This window comes from Lagopus leucura, unplaced genomic scaffold (assembly GCF_019238085.1).
Source record: "Lagopus leucura isolate 7727_CA_CO unplaced genomic scaffold, USGS_WTPT01 Super-Scaffold_100004, whole genome shotgun sequence".
NCBI lineage: Eukaryota > Metazoa > Chordata > Aves > Galliformes > Phasianidae > Lagopus > Lagopus leucura.
This window is the reverse complement of record NW_024962264.1, coordinates 64,008,110-64,030,793: the sequence shown is the minus strand read 5'-3', so window position 1 is coordinate 64,030,793 and position 22,684 is coordinate 64,008,110. Positions and strand designations below refer to the sequence as shown.

General features: G+C 39.5%; 1 protein-coding gene across 4 annotated transcripts in view; it reads right to left on the bottom strand.

The window, feature by feature from the left end:
• Positions 1–1,212: 1,212 nt before the first annotated feature.
• CTBP1 (C-terminal binding protein 1) overlaps positions 1,213–22,684 on the bottom strand; it is a 166,433-nt gene continuing 144,961 nt past the window's right edge. For 2 of the 4 annotated variants that reach the window (XM_042872201.1, XM_042872204.1), the window contains exons 4-9: positions 22,014–22,220; positions 15,374–15,588; positions 11,524–11,654; positions 9,258–9,385; positions 6,758–6,875; positions 1,213–2,683 (exon numbers count right to left, since the gene is read on the bottom strand). In XM_042872201.1, the coding sequence (XP_042728135.1) occupies positions 2,497–2,683; positions 6,758–6,875; positions 9,258–9,385; positions 11,524–11,654; positions 15,374–15,588; positions 22,014–22,220 (986 nt within the window). In that variant the 3' untranslated portion in view covers positions 1,213–2,496. The remainder of the gene's footprint in view (positions 2,684–6,757; positions 6,876–9,257; positions 9,386–11,523; positions 11,655–15,373; positions 15,589–22,013; positions 22,221–22,684) is intronic. The other 2 variants (XM_042872202.1, XM_042872203.1) reach the window with 2 other exon arrangements.

The window sequence follows — 22,684 nt, the reverse complement described above, 5'->3', positions numbered from 1 at the left end:
ACCTAGCAAAATCAGCTGTAAAAGATATGTTAGTATGAGAGAACGGGGCTTTTTTGTTTATTGTGGCACACTTTTCCAATTAGTCATTTACTCGGTTATTTTTATTTTTTACTTTCAAATTTGCTCTAAAGCTTCTCAGATGATAACCCAGAAGTCAGTACACATTGGTCTTTTGTACTGCCTGGATGACTTTTCCCTTCTGCTCCAATAAAAGCAGGAAACTGGATTACCCTTCGGCAGTAAGACTGACAAATATATCTCAAGTACTAGCACAGAACTATTGAACATGCATCACCACAGCAGCAAAACCCTATTACACCCATCACTGCAGTATTTCAGGCTCAAATCCTGAAAAAAGCTCTGCCTGAGCAAGCACAGATGATGACCCCAACACTGTGCAGAACACTTCAGAGCTACATGCTGTAAATAGTGATGTCTTCCATTCTTTTTTTCATTTATTGATTCACTGGAAACAAAGCTTACTTATATAAGCTCTGTCAAAACTGATGCTGGAGGAAGAAAACAACTGTCTTGGTTTTCCTCCAGAAATCTGGTTCCTTTGCTAACAAATTAAGCAGTCAGCAATCCTTGGCAACCAGATGTTAAATGTTTGTTTACGTTCGTTCAAGAAGGTTCTTCAGTCCTGCAAAGAGTCATCTTAAGATGTGAATTACCAATGAAATACGACAATACACTTCAACTGCAGGAGACTGCATTTGATTTTTTGGTTTGTTTGTTTTTTTGCCACACAGCTGACTAGCAGCCTCCTTCCACTCATCACGGAGACAAAATTTCACTTACCTGTTCCTTGAAAACAGACCCATAATTAATTATCCACCTTTCTTGATTTGCAATCTGCTGACATCTTCCTAACAGAACTGGAGGCCGTTTTGAACAGGAACTGTCTTCAGAATAGCTCAGCAACTGTAAGTGGGCAGCTATGCTCAGATTAATGAACTAACAAGAGACAACCTAGGAGGCTTGTCTCCAGATTCACGTCTCTCCAGTCAGTACTTCTCTCGCAGCAGCTCAATTTGCTCTTTACACCACACAGGGATGAAGGCCATCTCAAAGAGGTGAAGGCTTCCAGCTGAAAACCCGCCTGAAAAACACCGCCTGTGAAACAGACTCCTTCCGCACGACAAATGCAATCCCGTTCTGCCGCACGCCTCCATCATCCCAACATAAATAAAACAATGCACACTTCTCACGTTGGACTTCGGCAAAAGACGTTTATTATTATTATTGTCGTGGTGCTGTTGTACCTGCTCTGCTCTGCCCACAGTGGTGGCACAAACGCTGTTACCATATTGTAGCTGATGATGCCGACGTACAAATCAAAATCCATCTTAATTTCAAACTCCATTAGAAACACAGGAAAGAAGATCGACATTTACGAAATGTAAAGGGAAAAAATGGCATGGAAAGAAATTTTTTTTCTTTTATTTTTCAAGCTTCCAAGACGGTATTACAAACAACAGAGAGCAAAGTAAAGCTAGAAATGAAATACTTGACAGCATCTGTTTAAAAATTACAGCTAAGAAACCTAATAAAAGTTGAATAAACAGTTACTAGAAATAAAAATTTTTACACATATGGTATTTGTCTGGGATTTTTATTTCTTTAAAATAATTCATACAAATGGTTACAGTCACAAACATGATTTTAACCAAAATATTGCTAGCCTACCACATTACCAGGAAGGAATCAATGTAGGCAATGAAATGCTGCTACTTTTCAGTAGTCTAGTGCCTTTTTCTCATACCACCAATAATATATACTTTAACTGGTGACAAAAAGCACAATGCTCGTTTATACAAAACCTTTTTTTTTTTTTTTCCTCAAAATCTCTTTGCAAGGTTGTCTTCATTTTGAAACAAGGGAATTCATGCCAAAATTAGGAGAAATGGTTTTTCTGTTGTTTACTTAATTATTCTAAAAAATAAGACAAGCAGGTAGAAAAAACAATGCACTGTGTGGCGTAGAAAGAAAAATGGGAAAAATTCATTGTCCTGAGAAGTTTGCCAACTGCCTCATTTTGGGGCATGTTTTAAAATATAAAAGAAAGGATTTTTAATCTCAAAATTGGTTTGCTGAATGCCTCCCTTACGTTTTTCCTTGTTGACAGCTAAGCAAACAAACCCTTTTTAATGTTCTAAAAACTGTACACAGACAAGTACATTCATGATATAATTAACTACTAACTTCTCTTGCTTAACAAAGAACCCATAGGACACAGAAACAGTGAATCAGTTCACTGGACAGGGACAAACTACAATTTATACGGAGGAAAAAATGTTTCCAAATCTTCTTTTTGTCTCCCACCTTTTCCTTTTATACTGTATATTGGACCAGTTTCTAAACCAATGATCGTCTCCTCCTTCAAGTTCATGGTTTTGCCTTGATCAAAATCCAGGGTTTTGTGTTTGTTTTGTTGTTTTCTTTTCCATACGCTGAAGTTGAAATCTCTGATGTTGGGAATGCTGTTTTCGTAGGCTACAATTGGTCGCTTGGGTGGTCTCTATCAGCTTCTGGTTTGACAGTTTGGCCGGGAGAAGGAGCATGGGGCGGGTGGGCTACAGCAGGGAGGCCGTGTGATAAAGACATAGGGTTGGGGACAATTCCTTCTACTGCTGTAGGTATGCCAGTCGGAGCCACACTTACAACACCTGGGGGATACCTGCTGAGAAGAGAAAATGAGAACATATGTTACAACCAAGTGATGGCTGAAAGCAAAGCCCACCTTGCCTCCTCAAAAAGGTACGGAGATGTTTATTTTACTTTCAGACCGGTGAGAAACACAGTTGGTTAAGCTGAAGATAAGATGCCATATGTGGATCCTGTCAAAACATGCTGTATGTTACTCAAACGAGAAGTAAGATTTGCTAGGGTTTCTTTTTTCTTTACAATTTCAGATTTAATAGCAAGCATCCTTCACAAAGTATACCTCAGCAAGAAGCAACTCAGGCTAGACCTGCACACACAAACGTACCTGTCCTCTGACTTCTCATCAGCGTGATCTTTGGAGACATTTTTCTCATTCTCATACGCAAATTTTGACATTTCACTGTTGCAGCTCGAATAATAGAATCATTAAGGTTGGAAAAGACTTCTACGATCACCTAGTCCAACCATTTACCTACCGCCAACATTGCCCACTAAACCACGTCCCTCAGTGCTACATCTACCCTCTCCCGGAACACGTGCAGGGATGGAGACTCCATCACCTCCCTGGGCAGCCTGTTCAAATGCCACACCACTCTTCCTGAGAAATTCTTCCTAATATCCAACCTGAACCTCCTCTGGTACAACCTGAGGCCATTTCCTCTTAACCTACTGCTCTTATTTGGGACAACGCCCCCCTTGCCACAACCTCCTTTCAGGGAGTTGTTGAGAGCTCCTGTGAGCCTCTTCTTCTCCAGACCAAACAATCCCAGACTGAGGTGAAAAACTATTTCTTTAAACTTACCTTGTAATCAGAGCTTTCTAACAGTCCCCTAAAAGAGCTATCACATTCACACTCTTAAGATGACAATTTCATATCTATTACACCAGACTTTTTTTTTTTTTAACACCAAACTTGCCATGCTTTTTGTCTGAAATTCAGCTACAACAGAGGCCAAGTGCTTTAGGCTGACTGCCTTCTTTTTAACCCAACACTGAAACATTGTAGGAACAGCTCTTTACAGATACTTTGCCAGAGGAGCTCAGCACAATGATGGGGTCACTGTACACACGCTTGGTCATCCTAAGAAAAACTGCTACAGATGGAACGCTGACTGTTACCTGGGATGGATAACCAGGGTGTGAAAGACTGCACCACCTGCAGGCCAGAGAAATTTGTTCCCACTTGTACACATATTCCCAGTCTTCCTATGCTCGTTCCTTCTCCAGACAGTTTCCTTAGAATTAATTAGTTGTTGCTAATTAAATTAGTTGCTTGTTTCAGTATTTCCATTTGAATCTCACTAGTCAAATTTGCTTCAATTCCTAGGAATACTGACTATTATTTAAATTATTATTTTGTTTATTCAAATTTCATTTTGAAACAGCTTACCCGTTACTCCAGGTACACTATTCTATCTTATGACACACACAGACTGAAAATGGGTAGTGAAATACCTCAGTGTGAAACAACTCCTGAATGGTTACCATCAGCTAACTCTCATCCAAGTGCCTCTTAAGGATGAAGATATTTTCATTTTCTACATGTTAGAAAGCTGAAAAATATGTCAATGTGCCCATAAATTGCACAACTACTGCTTGCTAGCTGTCAAATTTCACTCTGCCTATAATCTGCTTTCACTGTGGCATGGGGAATGACACTGTCACTTAACAGGCAGCTTAGTAAGTACCCAGTAGTAACAGAAAAGCAGTGCATATGATGCTGCTTCACCAAAACTATTATCAATAGATCCTTCTCAGAAATATCATCAACTTTTCTCATGGGACAGGTCCTGTTTGCTGAACCTTTTGTGTTGACAGGAAAAACGCTTTGTTTTCCCCAGAATGGGACAGTATTCGGAAGATCTAGATTATATTCTGCTGATGAATGCTCCATGTTCCTTGTTAGTGATAATATCTGATACTTTAAGAGCTTCATCCTTTATCAAAACTCCAGTAAGTGACATATTCAGAATTAAACAGCCTTCCTAGTTTAAGTTTACTGAAAAAGCTATTTGCATTTTTTAACATATAAATTATTATCCCAGGTCTTATCTTATAATGCAACTACATGACTATGATACAGTTATTACACTGTTATTACATTACACTGCCCGTGACAGACTCCAGAACTCAGCTGTGATGACAATCTTGTATTGCAGAGAGAAGAGTGAACTGATCATTCAATACAGTTTTTTCTAACTCTGTATTTAATGAAGCTGGGAATTAAGCACCACCAAATACTACTACTAAAACCAACTTCGTCACAAAGCTTGCTCTTCAAGTTTCACTTATTTTACACTGCAAAAAATAACAATTGCTTTCATTCACATTCAAAGCCTACTTTATCAGCCCTTCAAATAGAAGCCTCTAGGTATTTGCTGTACAACTCATCTTGTTCAAAATGTTCCAAGTGAGATCTACTTTGCATTGAAAAGCAATTGCAAAGTAACAGTTTATTTATTATTTTCTTCATTGAAAAAAACAACTGAAACAATGTCTAAAAAAAGCATTTAGTTCTGTGCTTATCTTGTTTACATTAAATACACAAGGATCTTGTACATCATTATCTTCACAAATGCTCCTAAGTTAAAACCCACTGCTAATTGTACAGCCTGCTTCTGCTGGTCTTTTGATTCCTAGGAGAGAACAACCAACTGTGTTTTATTTGGATACATCACCTGCTGCTTAAGTGCCATGACACAGCTGGAGTTACCACCCCCAGCTCAGGAACACCTGCCCTTAAGCCTCAGCTGCATTCAGATGTGCCCCAAGTCATCCAAATTTAAAGCAACGAAACCAAATGCTGCATGCTTGAACACATTTCAAATAAAAACAACTAAAAATAAAACCAGCTTTCTTCAGATATTTAGAGCTATGGGGGTACTTTATCCAAAATTATACACCTTGATGTGATCTGACGGATGTGCGTGTTGATCACACCAAAATTATTCTTTTCTTCTGATGTGCTTACAGCTACTGGTAAGGAGATTATGGCAGAGGACAGTGATTTTCTCTCTGTTATCTCTCCATCACTTCCTGAAGAAACTACTAGAACTCTGTAGACTTAAGAGCTATACCACACTTCTCAGTATTGCACAGCTGGGTTCTCAGACAGGATCATCCAAAAAGAATTCCTACACCCCTTAAAAGTAAGAGAAAATCCTGAAGACAGACAACAGTAAGAAAGATGTTCAAAGACTGAGAGCAGAAAGATTAGGAGAAAGAACTTAGAAAAAAAGTAATGGAAGTACTGAAAGTCCCATCCCTCAAGACACTGCCTTCCAGCAGCTGTCTGTAGCCTTCTCAGCCACTTCTATCCTACTTACGAGTAAATACCATACTAGAAGATAACAAGAATAAAATAAAATTGCAGACTTTTTTATAAATAAAAATTGCATGAAGCTTGCTACTAGATAAAATCTGCTGCTGGGACAGCTGCTAGGGGTAAAGGGACAGAGAAAGACCATCAAGCAACCAAAGTAACTGAGGAATACTCAATGTTAAAAAAAAAACAGCCCTTCTATTTATTATTAAAAACTGCTTTTCAGAGTTGATTGAGATTGCACTGATCGAATCTCCCAAATGTCTGTAAGGAATATCTTAATAAAAAAAATCACAAAATTTACAAAACACTGCTTTAAGCATGTTTTCATGAACACTGCAGGCTATTCCACTGTACTTACTATTGAATTATTTATGCTCTTGTGTCTGGAGCACATAACAATACTTTATTATCAAAAATCTTTCTGTAACAAACTGCTGCATCACCCTTAGCAAATGAACACCAACTTCCACTGACCTTATTAGAGAGGACCAAAACTGTTTCTGCGGAACATACAAAAGCTTGTATATTGTTCAGATATTATTAACTACGCACACATAAGAGAAAGATAAGAAAGGGAAACATACCTAAGCACTGCATGTCTGATTTTAGCAGCTAGCAAAACACTATCATTCTCCTGAATGCAACAACTACGAAAACGACATAGCTGAAGCCTAATTCAGAAACACTTCATTTATTAATAGGAAGGTCCCTTCTTTCTACCTCTCCATTAAGCAAGTATTTCTTTTATGCCTGCAGCACACTTACCTGTATGCAGCACCATTAAGCTCTGGATGAACAACTCCGGGATCCATGCTGGCCCAATGTGTAGCTGCAGTCAAATGATCTTTGTTAACACAGTTTTTCAGACTGTCTGGAATACGACCTAGGATGAAGTAAGGGAAGAGAAGCGAATTTAAAAATATATTTCTGTAATTTAGAAATTTACCTATGTTAAAAACAGAGCCATAAAGTTTTGTGTGTATAAAATACATAAAATCACACTATGAGCTCCATTTTTGATCTTTGCTGTTCCTCTTTTTTTGGGTGGGGACTTAATTACAAAAGCACTGCATAAATTTTTTTATCTGTTTTTCTTTAATAGTCTCTTATACACAAAGTCTCAATAGATCCACAATCCCCAAGATGTACACTTCCCAATGAGCTAAAATCTGAATAAAGTCAGTCTTAGTTCAGTGTAAGACAAGGTACGTGCTCTGTTATGGGCTTTTATTTATCATTTATCTTCAGATGGTAGATGATGTGTGCAATCATTTACTGCATTTTCCAAACAGCTTCTCCCTTGACACCTTTTCCCCATCGTATTCCCCCATGTCATTCACATATTCAGCTTCATCCTACACTTCCTGTACTTCTCCTATATTTGTTTCTCTGCAATTCATTGTCTTTCTTACCTGCCTAACTTTGGCCTTTGTTTGATTTTAGTACCCAACCATGTTTAAACACAAAAGTGATGACAGCTTCACTGTAAATCAGTGATTTAGATCACCGATAGCACAATCACACCCTTTAATAAAACACAGGCCTGCCTTCTGAGGCACATATAGCTGGGTTACTGCACAACGTGTAACACAGAACTATCTTCGTGTAGCTGACTTCTGCTCAGTTTTCGTATCTTAGTCCATTAACATTTATTTACACATCGATCATTCCCCAAGCAGGTATGGTATGCTGGTTTGTGCAATCTTTCCCAAAGCTGTTTGGAAGTATCTAACAGATATACAACAACCTGATGAATGCAATATTTGAGTCCTTTGGGACTATAAGCACAAAGACTAATTCCAGCAAAGGGATGATCAGATTCTTTAGGTTACTTCTCAGAGAGAAACAGGCCTGTACAGGGCGATTTGGGTCAGGAGTTTCAGAGGTGCCTTTAATCACCATCCAGAGAATCCTTCCTACACCGAATATCAATGAAACTGAGTCATCTATCCTCCCTAAGCACAAGATACAGGACAGGCTACTGCCAGCGCTTCTTTGTACAGCGTTGGCAATGAACCACTCTCAAGGTGACACAGACAGCCCTTCATGTCTGCAGAGCATTCAGCCTATATTGCCAAGGGGAAAACAGCAAAGTCCTACTAAAGAGAGAACATTAGTGCTTAATGAATCATTTTCCAGCATGAAAAACCTTCCTTTTATTTCAGGCTACAAGGGATTCAAACTAAAGCCAAATGGCTTACTCTTCTCATTTTATTTATTAGCAGTGCATATTCAGGACATAACTATTTTTTTTTTTATGTGAATAGTTTACAATTACATGGTAGTTATTCAACAAAGAGACCTTGCCCTTAAAAACAACAGACTTCCTGTGGAATGCTTTAAAAAGAGAAACATCTAAAAAGGAGTACCAACTAACACATACTGAAAGCTTTGTTTTTACATGAGTTGTAATACAAGCATGGCTTGGAACAGCATGAAACTCCACATGCTTTATCTCTGAGTACTACAGCTTAAAGACACTGAAATTCCAGGCTAAGACAAATTTAGACAGATTTTGGAAAATACAAAGAAAAATGAATAAAGGCAATTTTTGGGGACATCTAACAGAATCCACAGATAGACCACAGGCTGAGAGAGCTGAGGCTTTTCAGCCTGGAGAAGAGAAGGTGAGGAAGACATGACAGTAGACTTGTAGTATCTAAAGCAAGGCTTTAAGAAGGAAGGGATGGCTTCTCTTGCAGGATTTGTTGTGATAGACAAGGGAAAATGGTTTCAAACCAGAAGAGGGGAGATTATTAGATTGGACATAAAGAAGAAGTTTTTTACAATAAAAGTGATGAGGTACTGGCCCAGGTTGCCCACAGACGTTGTAGAAGCCCCATCCTTGGAGGCATTCAAGATCAGGCTGGACAGGGCTCTGAGCACCTGATGGAGCTGTAGGTGTTCCTGTTCATTGCAGGGGAGTTGAACAGATAGCCTTTAAGGGTCCCTTCCAACTCAAAAGATGCTATGATATACAATATCAGCAATATCAGGATGACTTGCAGTCAAATCCATCACGTGGCTAGTACTTACAAGCAACAGAGATGAAAAACTACATTTTCACTTCCTGCCTTCTCTTTGTAATTGTAATTATGATCCAACACAATCTGCTCATGCTGAGAACACTTAGTTGGTATTTACTGGTTTCTATGTTCCAAACATTAGAAGCAGTAAGCCAAGACTAAGTTTGGTTCTTTCCAGCATCCTTCAAGACCATTAAAAAGAAATACACAGTAAAGGACATGACAAGGTGAGTTAATACCTGTGATCGCCCTTCGGATCTCTCGCGCTGCTTCCTCCCGCATCTCAATTGAGGCTTGTTCACTATACCAGGCTGCATGTGGGGTACAGATCAGGTTTGGTGCATCCTTCAAGGGGCCCTGACTAAAGCTAAATGAAGATTTAAAACAAGATCAAATGACAAAACAAATTGGGGGTGGGGGAATAGGGAAATCCAGAAGGATTTGTATATACATTCTACTAAATTCTACAATAGAAAATAATTGCTTTTATATTCCTTGTTGGTTTGTTTTTAACTCCATCACTACATAAAACATCTCATAGACTCAAAGAGTACAACTTAAGTAAAGTAGCACTAGTAGCAACATTAGCTTCCGTTCAATGCACTTATTGTTAACTACAGCCACTGTCGTTCCAGTATTCATGCAGAGATGCATTAAGCAAGACCCAGATTAATTCAGGATGCCACTCTGTCCATCCATCACAGTTTTATTACATTAGCTAACAAAGCTTTCTCTCTCAAGAATCACTGTCTGGCACTTAGTCATTAAAAAAATAACTGTTATTTGCAAATTGATTATTGACACAGGCTTGTCAATCAGCATCCCCAGCTTTTTGATAACTAATTCACTTCTTCTATTATTTTAAACTACTTCTTCTTTCATGTTTTGCATAAATACTACACAGAAAGAAGGAAATTTACTTGACGGATCGATTTTCAGGGAAAGCAATGAATCTATATAATGTGCTTTCAGAAATACAGAGTAAGAAAACTGAAAACAGTGGGAGCTTGCTCCTCCAACCTATTTTCAGTTTTAATAATCCTCAGTCAAGTGCAACACTGGTAGAGCTCATATTTTAAGACAAAAGTGTGCTTTCAGAGTTGGTAATAATTCATAAAATTATAGATTTCATCAGCAGTTTAATAAACATCAGAATATCTGGCAAAGCTCTCAAATAAAGGGTTGCACGCTGCGATCAGATAGACATGCAGCATTGAAGCCAAAGGAAATTGTGGCTGTAATCCTGCAACTGAATCTCTGCAGATGGCATCTCCATGCAGTAAATGGGGCTTCCTATAGGTGCAAAGGTCTGCCTGTGCAGATCCGAGATCTGAATTGGGAAGAATATATACAGCTGGAAGTCCCTCGAGCTGTTTAGATTCTAGCTTTGCACAGCACTACTGCATTGTAATGTCTACATTTAGAAGTAAATGAATGCAGGGTATAAATAAAAGTATTTGTGATATCACACTGTGTCTCAGTAGATACTAAAATTCTACCTCTAAGGACCCCAACACTCTATTTTTAAAACTTCTGTTGTCTCCTGCAAGCTGATACAACAGAGACTGTCCTCTCTCCATTCTTCACAACCTGCCCTCAAGTCCTGAATCTGTTCCTGTTCAAAAACCTATGTGGATGGTTCCTGTTAAAATTAACATTTCTCCCTGCCCAGACTGAGCAAGTGGAAAAGGCTCGTCACATGCAGGCACTAAGGTACTGCAGCCTTCTCATAATTCAGAAGTCAGGCTCAAGACTCCAGGACAACAGGGCTCGTTTCTCATTAGCAGTGCTGGTACCACAACACCAGTGCCACCTTGGGGAGTGGCACATCTTGGCATAAACCACCGGAGATGCTTGGTGGCATTCAGAAAAGTAAGGCTAATGCTAGAGCTCTGCTCATGGCAGTAGAGTTACTTCTCTCCTGCTGAAGAGAAATGGTAAAAGAAATTCAAATCTGAACTTTAGACAGTTTCCTTATCTTTCATTTTTTGTGACCTGGCACGTTTGTGGCTTTCTTGTGAGGGAATCTGTACAGAAAGTCTGCCTTTTCTACCAGAGCAGTGTCAAAGCAGTTGTTTCTCACACCAAAGCTCAATCCTTTGCCTTCTGAAAGCTTGTTCAGACCACGTCAGTTGCCTCCAGCTTTTAGTCAGTGATGAAGGAAAACTCCTCTCAAAGCCATGACACAAAGCCATGCCCAGCACTAGAACTTCAGTCTAGTCTCTGACATTTGTACTGAATAAACACATTAGATTTTTAATTCCTTCTTCTAAAGGCATTAAAGTCTTGGATGACATTTTTTTCCCCCACTTCCGACCACATACACAAGCTCCATCTACTTTTGCATTAGTCCAGTGCTGCACAGATTCATGTTGCTTTACTAAGGAGTATTTAGCTACCAAATGAAGGGAAAACTCATTTACTTATTGCTGTTGATTGTATCATGCACTACGACTTAAAAATAAGAAAGTGAACAAAATAAAAAGAAAAGAAAAGGAAAAGCACCTGAATGGTTCTGACTCATGTACATCTAAGGCTGCCCCTCGTATCCTTCCTTCCTTCAGGGCCTGTGCAAGTGCTTTTTCGTCTACTAACCCACCTCGAGCTGTGTTGACCAGGAAAGCCCCTTGTCTCATCTAGGGAAAGTTAAAAACAAGAATGATGAAATAAAAATAAATGAAATAAAATCGTTGTGGCATTATTTTTTACTCAAAAGAAGCATCCATTACAACAAAGGCTATTCAGCTGATTTAACCTGTAACATTTGTCTTCCCTTTCCGCTGGAAAGTACCACAAAATGCGATGCTTCTAACATAAAATGCTATTTCACAGCATTTAATAATCTTGTTTCTTTTAAGTAGTGTCTTTTCACAGAAGCGTTGTTTCACATATTGTGCAGTAACATGATCAAAAGATATAACTGTGCATATGAAACTGACAGATCATTTTATGCCTTTTTATTTCACTGTGAAATTGCATGAGACAGAAACTACAGAACATTCTTAAACAAATTCATATTTTGTGGTTTTAAACTTTCACACAAATAAAAGCCTGCATGAATTTTTCAGAAAAGAAATCAATGCTTTTGGATTTTCAAACACATTTCCCTTTAGTTGCCAAAACACAGTAGACCTATGTTTTATTTATTGTTGTTACTTCAGCTTTCTCCTCCTCGTTTTTTCAAACAAAGTCTAAAGAATTCTTATATTATTCAATTAAAAGGCATGAAAATGAATTTGGTTGAGAATGCTGCGTGCTTAGGAGAGAAGCTGTGCTGTGCATTGTGCAGATTAGCATTGCAGATGACACTATGGGGGGAGAACTACAAGTGTTTACACCACAGTATCCACAACATGAAAACAAAGTGGAAGTTTAAATAAGAGAGATGGTACAGAAAAGAAAAAAACTTACATCCTGCTTCCAGCCACCCTAATACTTCATCTTTTATCAGTCATCTCCAACACAGCTTCTGATCTCAGAAGCGTTTCAAAGCATGAAACATGTGAAGAGCAGGAACCATGGTGAAGATCAGTGATAAAAAACCCGTTTTGAACTGGTTCCATCTCTCCCCATAAGAAGAAAAACCCAACATTTTGACACCACATCACCTACTTGAAGCCTACACAACAAACTAATGCTTACATAAATGGATCCATCCTCAGAAAGTGATTCAAAGCACCAAATGCACAAACAACAAGGAGGTTTGGATGAAAGTCAGCTACAATAATAATTACTACTATTATGTTGTTTTTTTTGTTTGTTTTACAAGAGATCACTGGATATATTCAACAATTTACATGTACATGCTTGCAGTAAAGCAGTAAGAAAGAAAACATTTTTCTGGCCAACTCACTAGCTTGAATTGTTCCTGCCTCAGGCCATTTGAAGGGCTTACATTTATTGGACCATATAGCAAAACTGAAGTCCATTTACTGTGGAACTAAGGGATACATTCATTTGCTGCATCTCCACTATGCAATAGAAGCAAATTAAACAGTAGGGCTCACCCAAGCAGCAATCACAACCATGTCATATGGGCTTACGAGGGCCTTTAGACTTCCTATTTCTGCGTTCTTGCAAATGTAAGAGGCAACTTGATGTTTAAGTATAGCCTAGTGCATTTTTCTTCCAAGGATGTATCTTGAAAACTTTCAGCAAACCTTACCAAAATCTTCTGTCTGTCCATAATAAACTTCCTCATTTCTTTTACCTTCAGGATTATTTGCAGAACTTTCAAGCTAGCACTAAGACAAGCCCCAATCAAACAGAACATGGACACATAAATGCATTCCAATGGAGAATAGTTCTGCGACTCATGATAAACTACACGGGTGGATGCAGCTGGAGATGACCCCATGCAATGGGTGGAAGCTTGAAAGAGAGCCACAGCAAGAACTGCTGACAGCTGTTAGTGTTCACCCACATTAAACCTGCACAGCTGCTTTAGAAGTGTATTCATACAATTGCAGAAACACCTTCTCACACCTCTACAACTGAAGATGACCTCAGTTTCTCCTAAGAGATTACCATGGGCCCAAAAACACAGCATGAAACACTTCTCTGAGCTAATTTAGGACTAGAAGGCCAAGTGAGATGGCTAGGCAGAATGCTGACCAATTAAAAGGAAAACCCTCTGAAAGAGAAGTGACACCAAATTTTCAAAGACATTTTAGGATTATGTAATTTCAGATTCTAAACAAGATTCAGGGTGGGACTTCACGAAGATTCACCATACTTCTCCACACTGTTTAAAAACTGGTTATTACATGAATGTGCAATATTGGACAAACAAAAAAAAAGGCATGCAATGGGCTCTAGAAATTTTTTAGGGCAACTCTAGCAACTGGCAGACTGAAAATGCTGTTCTGTTCTTGCCATTCAGAAGATCTGAGGTCTACCGAAGTAATGACTGGATATATTAAGGTTTTCCAGTTTTCAAATATGGGTGACATTCACATCAGCTGTTACTGATTATCTCATCCAAACTTTTACCCAAAGCAAAAATTGCCTTATAACACTTGTAATGCTTTCACTTTGTTCCTAAATAAAGATATCAAGGTAAGTACCTACAATATCCTTTCCAGTTCTGGTTTTATTACATGCATTTAATTCCACATGGCATCACTCACTCTTTCATTTGCTTCTCTCATTAAGGCACTCTCCAGAGCTCATCCCATTTATCCACTTCTGCTTAAAATCTCCTAGATTGTTAGAATGGTCAAAGCTTCAGAGGCCACTGTATGAGTGACCACCGCTAAGTCTCTACATAGCCCTAGTGAACTCAATGTGGTTTCGTTTGGGTTCAGATGTCTGGACATCTATCCACATAAAAATGTTGTGTCTGCGCACAGAACAAAAGAGAATGGCCAGAACAGGGTGAGCTCAGTTCTCTTAGCAATCTGAAATTCATTAATTTTTAAAGTTTTAAACTCCAATCCCGGGTTTTACACTGGGTTGGGTCTGCAAAAATCTCACAATTCTCAAATCAAGATGTACATTGTATCATCAGATGTACGTGTAACATGTTGAGTAATTGTTTTGGTTTGCCCGAAGTTCAAGAGCAACAGGTACAAAGTATTTCTCAGAAAACAAGCAGGAATTTTTCTGCAAGAGTGCTACTGTCACTGTAACCAATACATAGATATATGCATGTATAATAAACATAAGTATATAGAATCAATTACATTGTTAGAATGTCTTCCTGTATGCTTTCTACATTCCCAAATCTCAGTGTTTTATTTCCTGCTGTTACCTACACTGAGGCCTGAGTTAGAATCCAGACGTTTAATAAAAAAGCTTACTGCTGAATTAATTATTACACGCCTAGATTCCAAAGTGATTTTCATATTATCTAAACTTCAGGGAGAGGTTCGTTTTTATTCAAACAAGCGTGATTTCCCCAAAGAATGCGATGCTGGCAACGTGATCCACCTGAAAAGCACCCTGCAAGCCTCAGTGCTGAGCACTGGGGGGCGGCATTTAGTCACAATCCCTCGGTGATGCTGAAGATCAGAACCCGAGGGACAAGAAGGAAAGGCAGAACTGCTACCTGCAAGTAGGTACAGGAGGCAGCTACCAGAAGACACAGAAAAAGTGCGTAAGCACAACTTAATCAGATCTGAGCAACATGGAGAAGAGCACGTTATTTCCACAAGTGCAATGTTACTGAAGAAAACTGACAAGAAAAGCAATGATAGGTAAGGCATCAGCTACTTTCCTATTATAAACCTGTTTCATTTCAAAGCAGCAAAAGTGAAAAATTCCTTTCGAACGAGAATCTGCACCTTTATATTACACAGATATACAACAGAGTAAGTCAACAGCCCCTGTGCAGAGGGCACTCAGAGATGATTACCTGCTTTATGGTGAAGTCGTTAATAAGATGATGATTGTGTTCATTCAAGTTGCAGTGCAGGGTAACACAGTCACTGTGGAACAGCAGGTCCTGCAAAGTGCTCACCCGCTGCAGTCCCAGAGCACGCTCCATGCCATCTGAGAGGTATGGGTCATAAAAAATCACACTGAAGCCAAAGGCTTTGGCACGTAGTGCTACTGCTTGCCCAACACGCCCTGCAACAAGACAAATGTGATGAGAACAGATGTGAAGCTGCTGGCGTAAGGTAACCTCCTCCATTCCACTGCCAGCACTTGTATCAGATGCTATCGTTTTGTACAGCAAGAGGAAGAGGATAAAAAGGAAGAGTCACCCCTCCCACTTGCAATCCTCGTTTAGATGAGTAACATCGTGTCTGGGTGGTTTCACATAGCCTTGCTTGAAAGAAAGCAGGTTTGCACCTTTTGCAGACAGAGACATGGAGTGACAGAAAATGCCACGTAATCTGCCATAATCTGTCATACAAGGGCTTGCCTGCTGGGCCTGTTTGTGGTAAAACACCACTGCTTGTGAACACAGCCTGACAAGCACTTATTCTTACCCATGTTGGACCAGCTCCTTTAATAAAAAGCTGCAGAATTAATCCTCAAAAATGGATGCAATGAAAGATAATTTGTCTAATCCGAAGCTGAACCATTCTCAGCGCATGGAATCTCCTTTCTATGCCAGCATTCTCTCTCACTTTCAGTAACATCCTTTCAGCATTAAAATGTCTGGAAAAACCCAGCCATTTTTCAATCAATTTACAAATCATAAGTAAATGCACTCCATTATACAGCACCTAGTTGAGCACAGTACCAGTCACTATTTACACCATCCTTAACTTTTCCCTGTTTATCTTTCCTTACTGTCACACTATTTCAGAGCTGTGTTTGAAATTGCTTTTTTGGGCATGACTCCATGCTGCATACCTCAGTAGGAGTGCATTTTCCTTTGAAATACCACCACTGAAACACAGAGAAAAGGAGCAAAGTACACCAAGCAAGTAAGGAGATTTGTCAAAATGAGAACCAAAACTCTTTTCTGGTTAGAAGAAGACATACTAGATACTCACATCATTTTATACAAACATTAGATAAAGACATTGCAAGAGTGTCACTCACTAGACACACCATAATACTCACGTCTCATTTAAAAACAAAGTCTACAAGTTTTCTTTTGTAACACCTGAGCAAATTCAGAAGAAGAGTCAAATTAGCACAGGGAAATCCTTTATCTTTCCAATTATGCCCAAAGAGATTTCCCTCTGCTTTTCAGATTCTCTTTCAATAAAGTTAAAACAACACAGGAAGAGAGGTTGTGTGTTGATCATTTAACCTCAGCACAGTTATTCTGCAGTGCTTAGTGCCAGATATGCTCAGAATATTAAGCAGCCTGTCAGTCTGATGGGGGCTGTCAGCTTCTCTTTGGAGACACCAACTTAAAATACTCACAATCTTTTATTTCAAGACTTGCATACGTTGCAATTGTTTGCCTTTCAAGCCTTTTCTTATAAATATGAATTAAACCATTTTCAGCACACATACTATTATTTTCAAATTTTGGCACGTTCAGAGATAAAGAAATCAGTCACACAACTGTAAACATTTTTATTTTTATTTTTTTTAAAGCTAGTGTATCACTTTAACTCCATTCATCTCCACATGTGACACTCTGTCATCTGCTCTTCTTTACACTCCTCGCAGCAAAATACCCGAGGGGATTCATGGCAGAGGAATCTCTTACTACCGCTTCTCCTCTTAAAGCTGTGCTTTCCATTCATCACAGCCAGGCCAACACACCACAACACACCCTACACAACAAACCTTCTGAGACGTGCAGTTTCCTTCTGCACATTTGGAATTCACACGTGTGTACTTCTGGCCAGCATTGTCTTACTACAGTTTTAATTAAACGGGACAGAACTCCTCCTTAACTGAGGATTCATACTCAGTCTAGTCCTTACAGAAATACATAGGTGGGTGCTTGTAATTTGCCAACTCCTTTCAAAATTACAGACAATTACATATCTGACAGTTTTCCTCCTCTCCTGGAACTCTTGTACTGTAATACCTGTAGACTTCCATGGAAAAAAGAAGTGCTTGTACTTAGCATCTCTTTGCAGCAATAATGGGGAATGTGGGTAATTCCTGGGCTCAAGGAGTGGCTGAAAATCTTCCTCAGCACATACAGAACAACATAATAGTGCCCAAAGCATCCCACCATCAGGGAAACGCTACCTTAAAAGCAAATACAACTGCTATAAACTCTGATGTTCAAAATATGAAATGAACTTCCAGATCTGTGATACAGAAAGAATGCATAAAATGCACTGCATTGCAAGAAATCAACAAGAGCCTACTTCAGAAATTAAGAGATTTATATAAAGCTCCAGCAAAGTCCAGGCATCATTTCAGCCCAACTACAAGCAGTGCACAGACACACCAAAACTGCCGGGTCTCCTGCTGGACACACCTCCTTCCTTCCCCCCAGTGCTGCCCTGTTTGCAGAGTCTCTTTGTGCCAGTGACCAGATTTGAGCACAGCAATCTCAGAGCTGCAGTTGTCACTGACCCCCATCCAACCCCTGTGAGCAGTGAGTGTGCACCTACACTGCTGTTACAAAGTTGGCTTCAATGTCCTCCGTATTATGGAAATCATGACAACCTGCCTGTAGACCTCCATGGAAAGAAGAAGTGCTTGCATCACTTTGCAGTAATAATGAGGAAGGTGGGTAATTCCTATTCCCTCCTGGAACTCTGATCCACAACTTGCCTCTGGGACCAGGTTTTTTTGTTCTATTTCGTGGTGAGCACACCAGGTGACCTAGCAGGATTGCTAAGGGGGCAACGCATCCCATGTGGCAATACCAGCCAGCTCTCAGACCTCACAGACTGACGCACTGAGCAGTGCCATGGCTAACATCTGGTCAGGCTTGTGACACCAGTGGGAGAACAGAGCAGACAAGGAAAGACAAACTGAGTGATGACATGGATTACGAAGCACTGACAAATGCATCTGGAGGAATTTCACCTTTCCTGAGTGAGGAAATGCGTTAGCTATTAGTCACCAGCAACTGCAACTGGAAAGGAAGGGAAAGGGAGTGAGATTTCACAGCCTTCTCTGCTGCAAAATTATCATTACAGCAGAACCAGCTCCAGTTACCTACTCATCCAACTACTTACATGCTGCTGCTCACAAATACTCTTTCAAAACAAACAAACAAACAAAAAGAAACTGCCTCGATAAAAGGTGAAAATGCTGTGGTGTTTTGTTTTTTGTGTGTGGTTTTTTTTTTTTTTTTTTTTTTTCTTTTTTTTTTTTCTTTTTTACTTCCTGCACTGGGCTTACTATCCAAGCTTGTAAATCTTGTGACGCATCACTTGAAATATGGGACACTGGGTAGTAATAAAGACTAAAAGTGCCAAAGACAGCTGCCTAATGATGTGATATTATTATTTATGAAAGGCGCACAGAATTGCACACTTCAAAAAGACAGAAAGAAACACAAGCTCTGCCCTAAGGAACTCAGAGACTGACCAGACAGGGAAACAATGATGGATGGTACCCACCAAACACATGAAGAAGGCATTAATGCCATTGAGCCTTTGCTTATCTTCAGTACAAGCAAAGGATGAGAGATGGGGTAAAAACTTTAAAGGAGGAGCACCAAGAAATAGGATTATGCAGGATAGACAAAGTGTCAAAGCAGGAATATGCATGAGAGGAGGCAAAGAAAAAGAGAGTGGGTGAGGGAAAAAGACAAGTGAGTCATGAAACTTGGCTGGGCTAGTGGATAAGGAAGTGAGTAGCTGGATCTCTGGATGAATGACATAGTCATTCTCTAGCAGAGAGACAGGCAAGAGCTAAAATGTTTCTTAGAATCATAGAATCACCACCAAGGTTGGAAAAGACCTAAAAGATCATCCAGTCCAACCGTTCACCTATTCCCAATAGCTCCTACTAAACCATGTCCCTCAACACAACATCCAGTCTTTCCTTGAACACCCCCAGGGTCGGTGATTCCACCACCTCCCTGGGCAGTCCATTCCAGTGCCTGACCACCCTTTCTGAAAAGTAATACTTCCTCATGTCCAGCCTGAATCTCCCCTGCCGTAGCTTGAAACCATTCCCCCTGGTCCTATCACTAATGACACGAGAGAAGAGGCCGACCCCCAGCTCACTACAACCTCCCTTCAGGAAGTTATAGAGAGCAATGAGGTCTCCCCTGAGCCTCCTCTTCTCCAGGCTGAACATTCCCAGCTCCTTCAGCCTCTCCTCATATGGCCTGTGTTCCAGACCCCTCACCAGCTTTGTTGCCCTCCTTTGAACACGTTCCAGGGCCTCAATATCTTTCTTGCAGTGAGGGGCCCAAAACTGGACACAGTACTCAAGGTGCGGCCTCACCAGTGCTACACCACACCTCGAGTACTTCTTTTTAGCACAAAAGAAAAAGCCCAGTAACAGATGTGACAAACTGGACTTCGTTGCTGCAGCATAAATTGATGTAATTTAACCAACCCACTGCTGAAGATAGTACAAGCCTAAGATGAGAACAGAGAAACACAGCCCGAAACGATGGTTATAAGGGATGATATAAGAGACGATCCCAGAAGCATGTTAACAATCACAAAAACAGTAACACTACACAGCTCCAGAGGAAAGAAGCAGGACTTAGTAACAGGAGAACAGTTTTGTAGGTGCTACACTCACTTCACCCTCTGTTAGCCTGACAGCACTTCTGATGTGGAGACATCCTAACAGGTAAATAAACTGAGGCAACACTACAGATGTGGGAAGATGTCACTAGAAGAAAAACACATCTTAAGGGTACAGTCTGTTGTACATGGTTATAAATGCACATTTTAGGTTAAAACTAGGGACAGATATCTGGAATGGTAGGTATCTGAAGTGCACAAATACTAAATCTAGTCTACCTTTATTCCCACATCTTTTAAGACTGTGCATTCTTATTCCTCATAAGTACACAGCTATCTAAGAGTTTATTTGAACAGGCCAGAATCACAATGCTGTGCTTCTTTACTTACATGCACTAAACCAACATGGGCGTATTTGAATCTAACTATAAAGCATTTTCCTTGAAACTGTGAATATTCTGTTGTGGGAAAAGAAATAGAAACAATTAAAGGCTACAGAAAACTACTGGTTAATAACTGTAACAGATGTGCACCTTTACAATCAGATGTTACTAGCCTTTTAGTATACCACACACACGAAAGGCTTATTTAAAACAAACAATCACCACCACAAACAAATCCCAGTACTTCATGTAGCATTACACAGATACTGGCAATCTGATTATCCAGTTGTCTCTCTGCTCTTTCAAGTCATTTGCAACAAAAACAGCACAATGAAAATTCACTGTCACTAATACATCAAGACTTTTTGCTTATCTCAGCCTGGAATTACAGTGCAATACAATAGACACAATGCCAGCAGGACAGATGTCTCCAGCAAATAAGCACATAGAATGTAAGTGAAGAATTAAGTTTCAAAAATGCAATGTGCAGTTCCTTTTTTAAAACACTACAAGTGATTTGTCTGTTACTTCTGTATAGGTGCTGCGACCATGAGTACAACAATTATTGTGTTTAAATGAGGAGCATTAACACATGGATACAGATATGAGAAAGAAACTCCATGAGCAACATCTTAAAGGTTGTATTCTAAAGGAAGTTCTTTAACTATTAAGATGCATCTACTGCCTTGCATACTCATTCGAATGAATACTACATAACATCAAGTTACTTCCAAATTCCAGAAAGAGTTCATGGCCTGTGATATTTCACAGCAATGTGTAACTGGAACAGGCATTTAAATATAATGTCCTGTTGTCAAAATCCTATCATTAATTCCTGTGGATGAATGCAATAGCAATTACATTCAGTCTGAGAGATCTTTGATAAGACAGGTATGAAACTCAGTAATTTTTATATAGAAACCGACATTTCTGTTTCTATAACAGACAGTAATTAATTCATCTCAAGCAAGCTTGTCCATCTGTTAGATGCTGAAATACCTCTCTGAATATCCCTAAATCTAACTAGGTGATTTTATTAGGTTTGGAAACATTTAAAACTTTCTTGCATATATTTTTTCTTCTCATTTGAGCTGAAATACAAATTCAGACATAGCCTGACCAAATGCAAGTAACTGCACTGCAGCTTGTTACTGCAGCAAAGACCTCTCAGACATATTAAATACAAAAAACAGAGAAAAGCACAAACAGACCTAGATGTGACAGTGCACAACAAATACACATGATATCGAGTACAAGTAGCAGAATCCTCATCCTGGAAAACGGAAACAATGATGCCTCTTCCCCTTGAAACCAATGTGCCTGGCAATGGGCATTACAATAGCAGAAAGATGTACAGAAATTCAACTCAAAATATCAACTGCAAAACTAGTCTGAGCGAAACGGTGATGTTTATGGGGAAAATATCTGAGATATATAAACACCAGGAATGAAGTGGTGTTTTACAGAATCTTGGCACGAAAAAGAGTGAAGTACTCTGTCCCTATAGCTCAAATCTTTGGAAAGGAAAATATGATTCCTTTGGAAGAAAAGGAGTATTAAACTGCATCTCCACCAAACGTACCTAATCCAATAATGCCCAAGGTCTCCCCTCTGATCCTGGCAGCTCCAGAAGCCACTTCCCGAATCTGTTCGACACTTTGTACTCTCGTGCCTTCCCGCAAAGCCTGGTGAAGCCAGGTGGTTCGTCTGTACAAGTTCAGAATGTGGCACATGGTAGAATCCGCTGTTTCTTCTACAGAGGCAGCTGGCACATTACACACTGCAATCCCTGCAAAGAACGGGTGGAAAGCGTAACAGGTTGCCAAACATTTCTTTCTTCCTATTTAACAGCAATCCCTGACTATGATGTTTACATTTACAGCTATTTCAGTTACTATTTTGCACTAATACCACATACGAGCAAACTTCCTTTTCTGATTTTTTTCTTTTACTATTTACTGTTTCTCCACATTAAGGCAAACAGCAAATGGACAACCAAACCCACAAAAGTAAGTATATAGATGTCAGGTAGCCTAGTAACCAAATCAGTATGTTAGGAAGTGTTTTATGTGCACAGTGGGCTCCGTGCTTCGAATAGCAGGAAGAAATACATGCTTTTCTCTCACCATAAAGTCAGTGAGGTTAAAGATCACTGTTTGCACTGCGTTGTGTGAGTTAACTTGCTATTACTGAGCACATACCCCCAAAAGCTGTCAATGTTACAAAAAAAAAAAAAAAAAAAGACTAATTTAT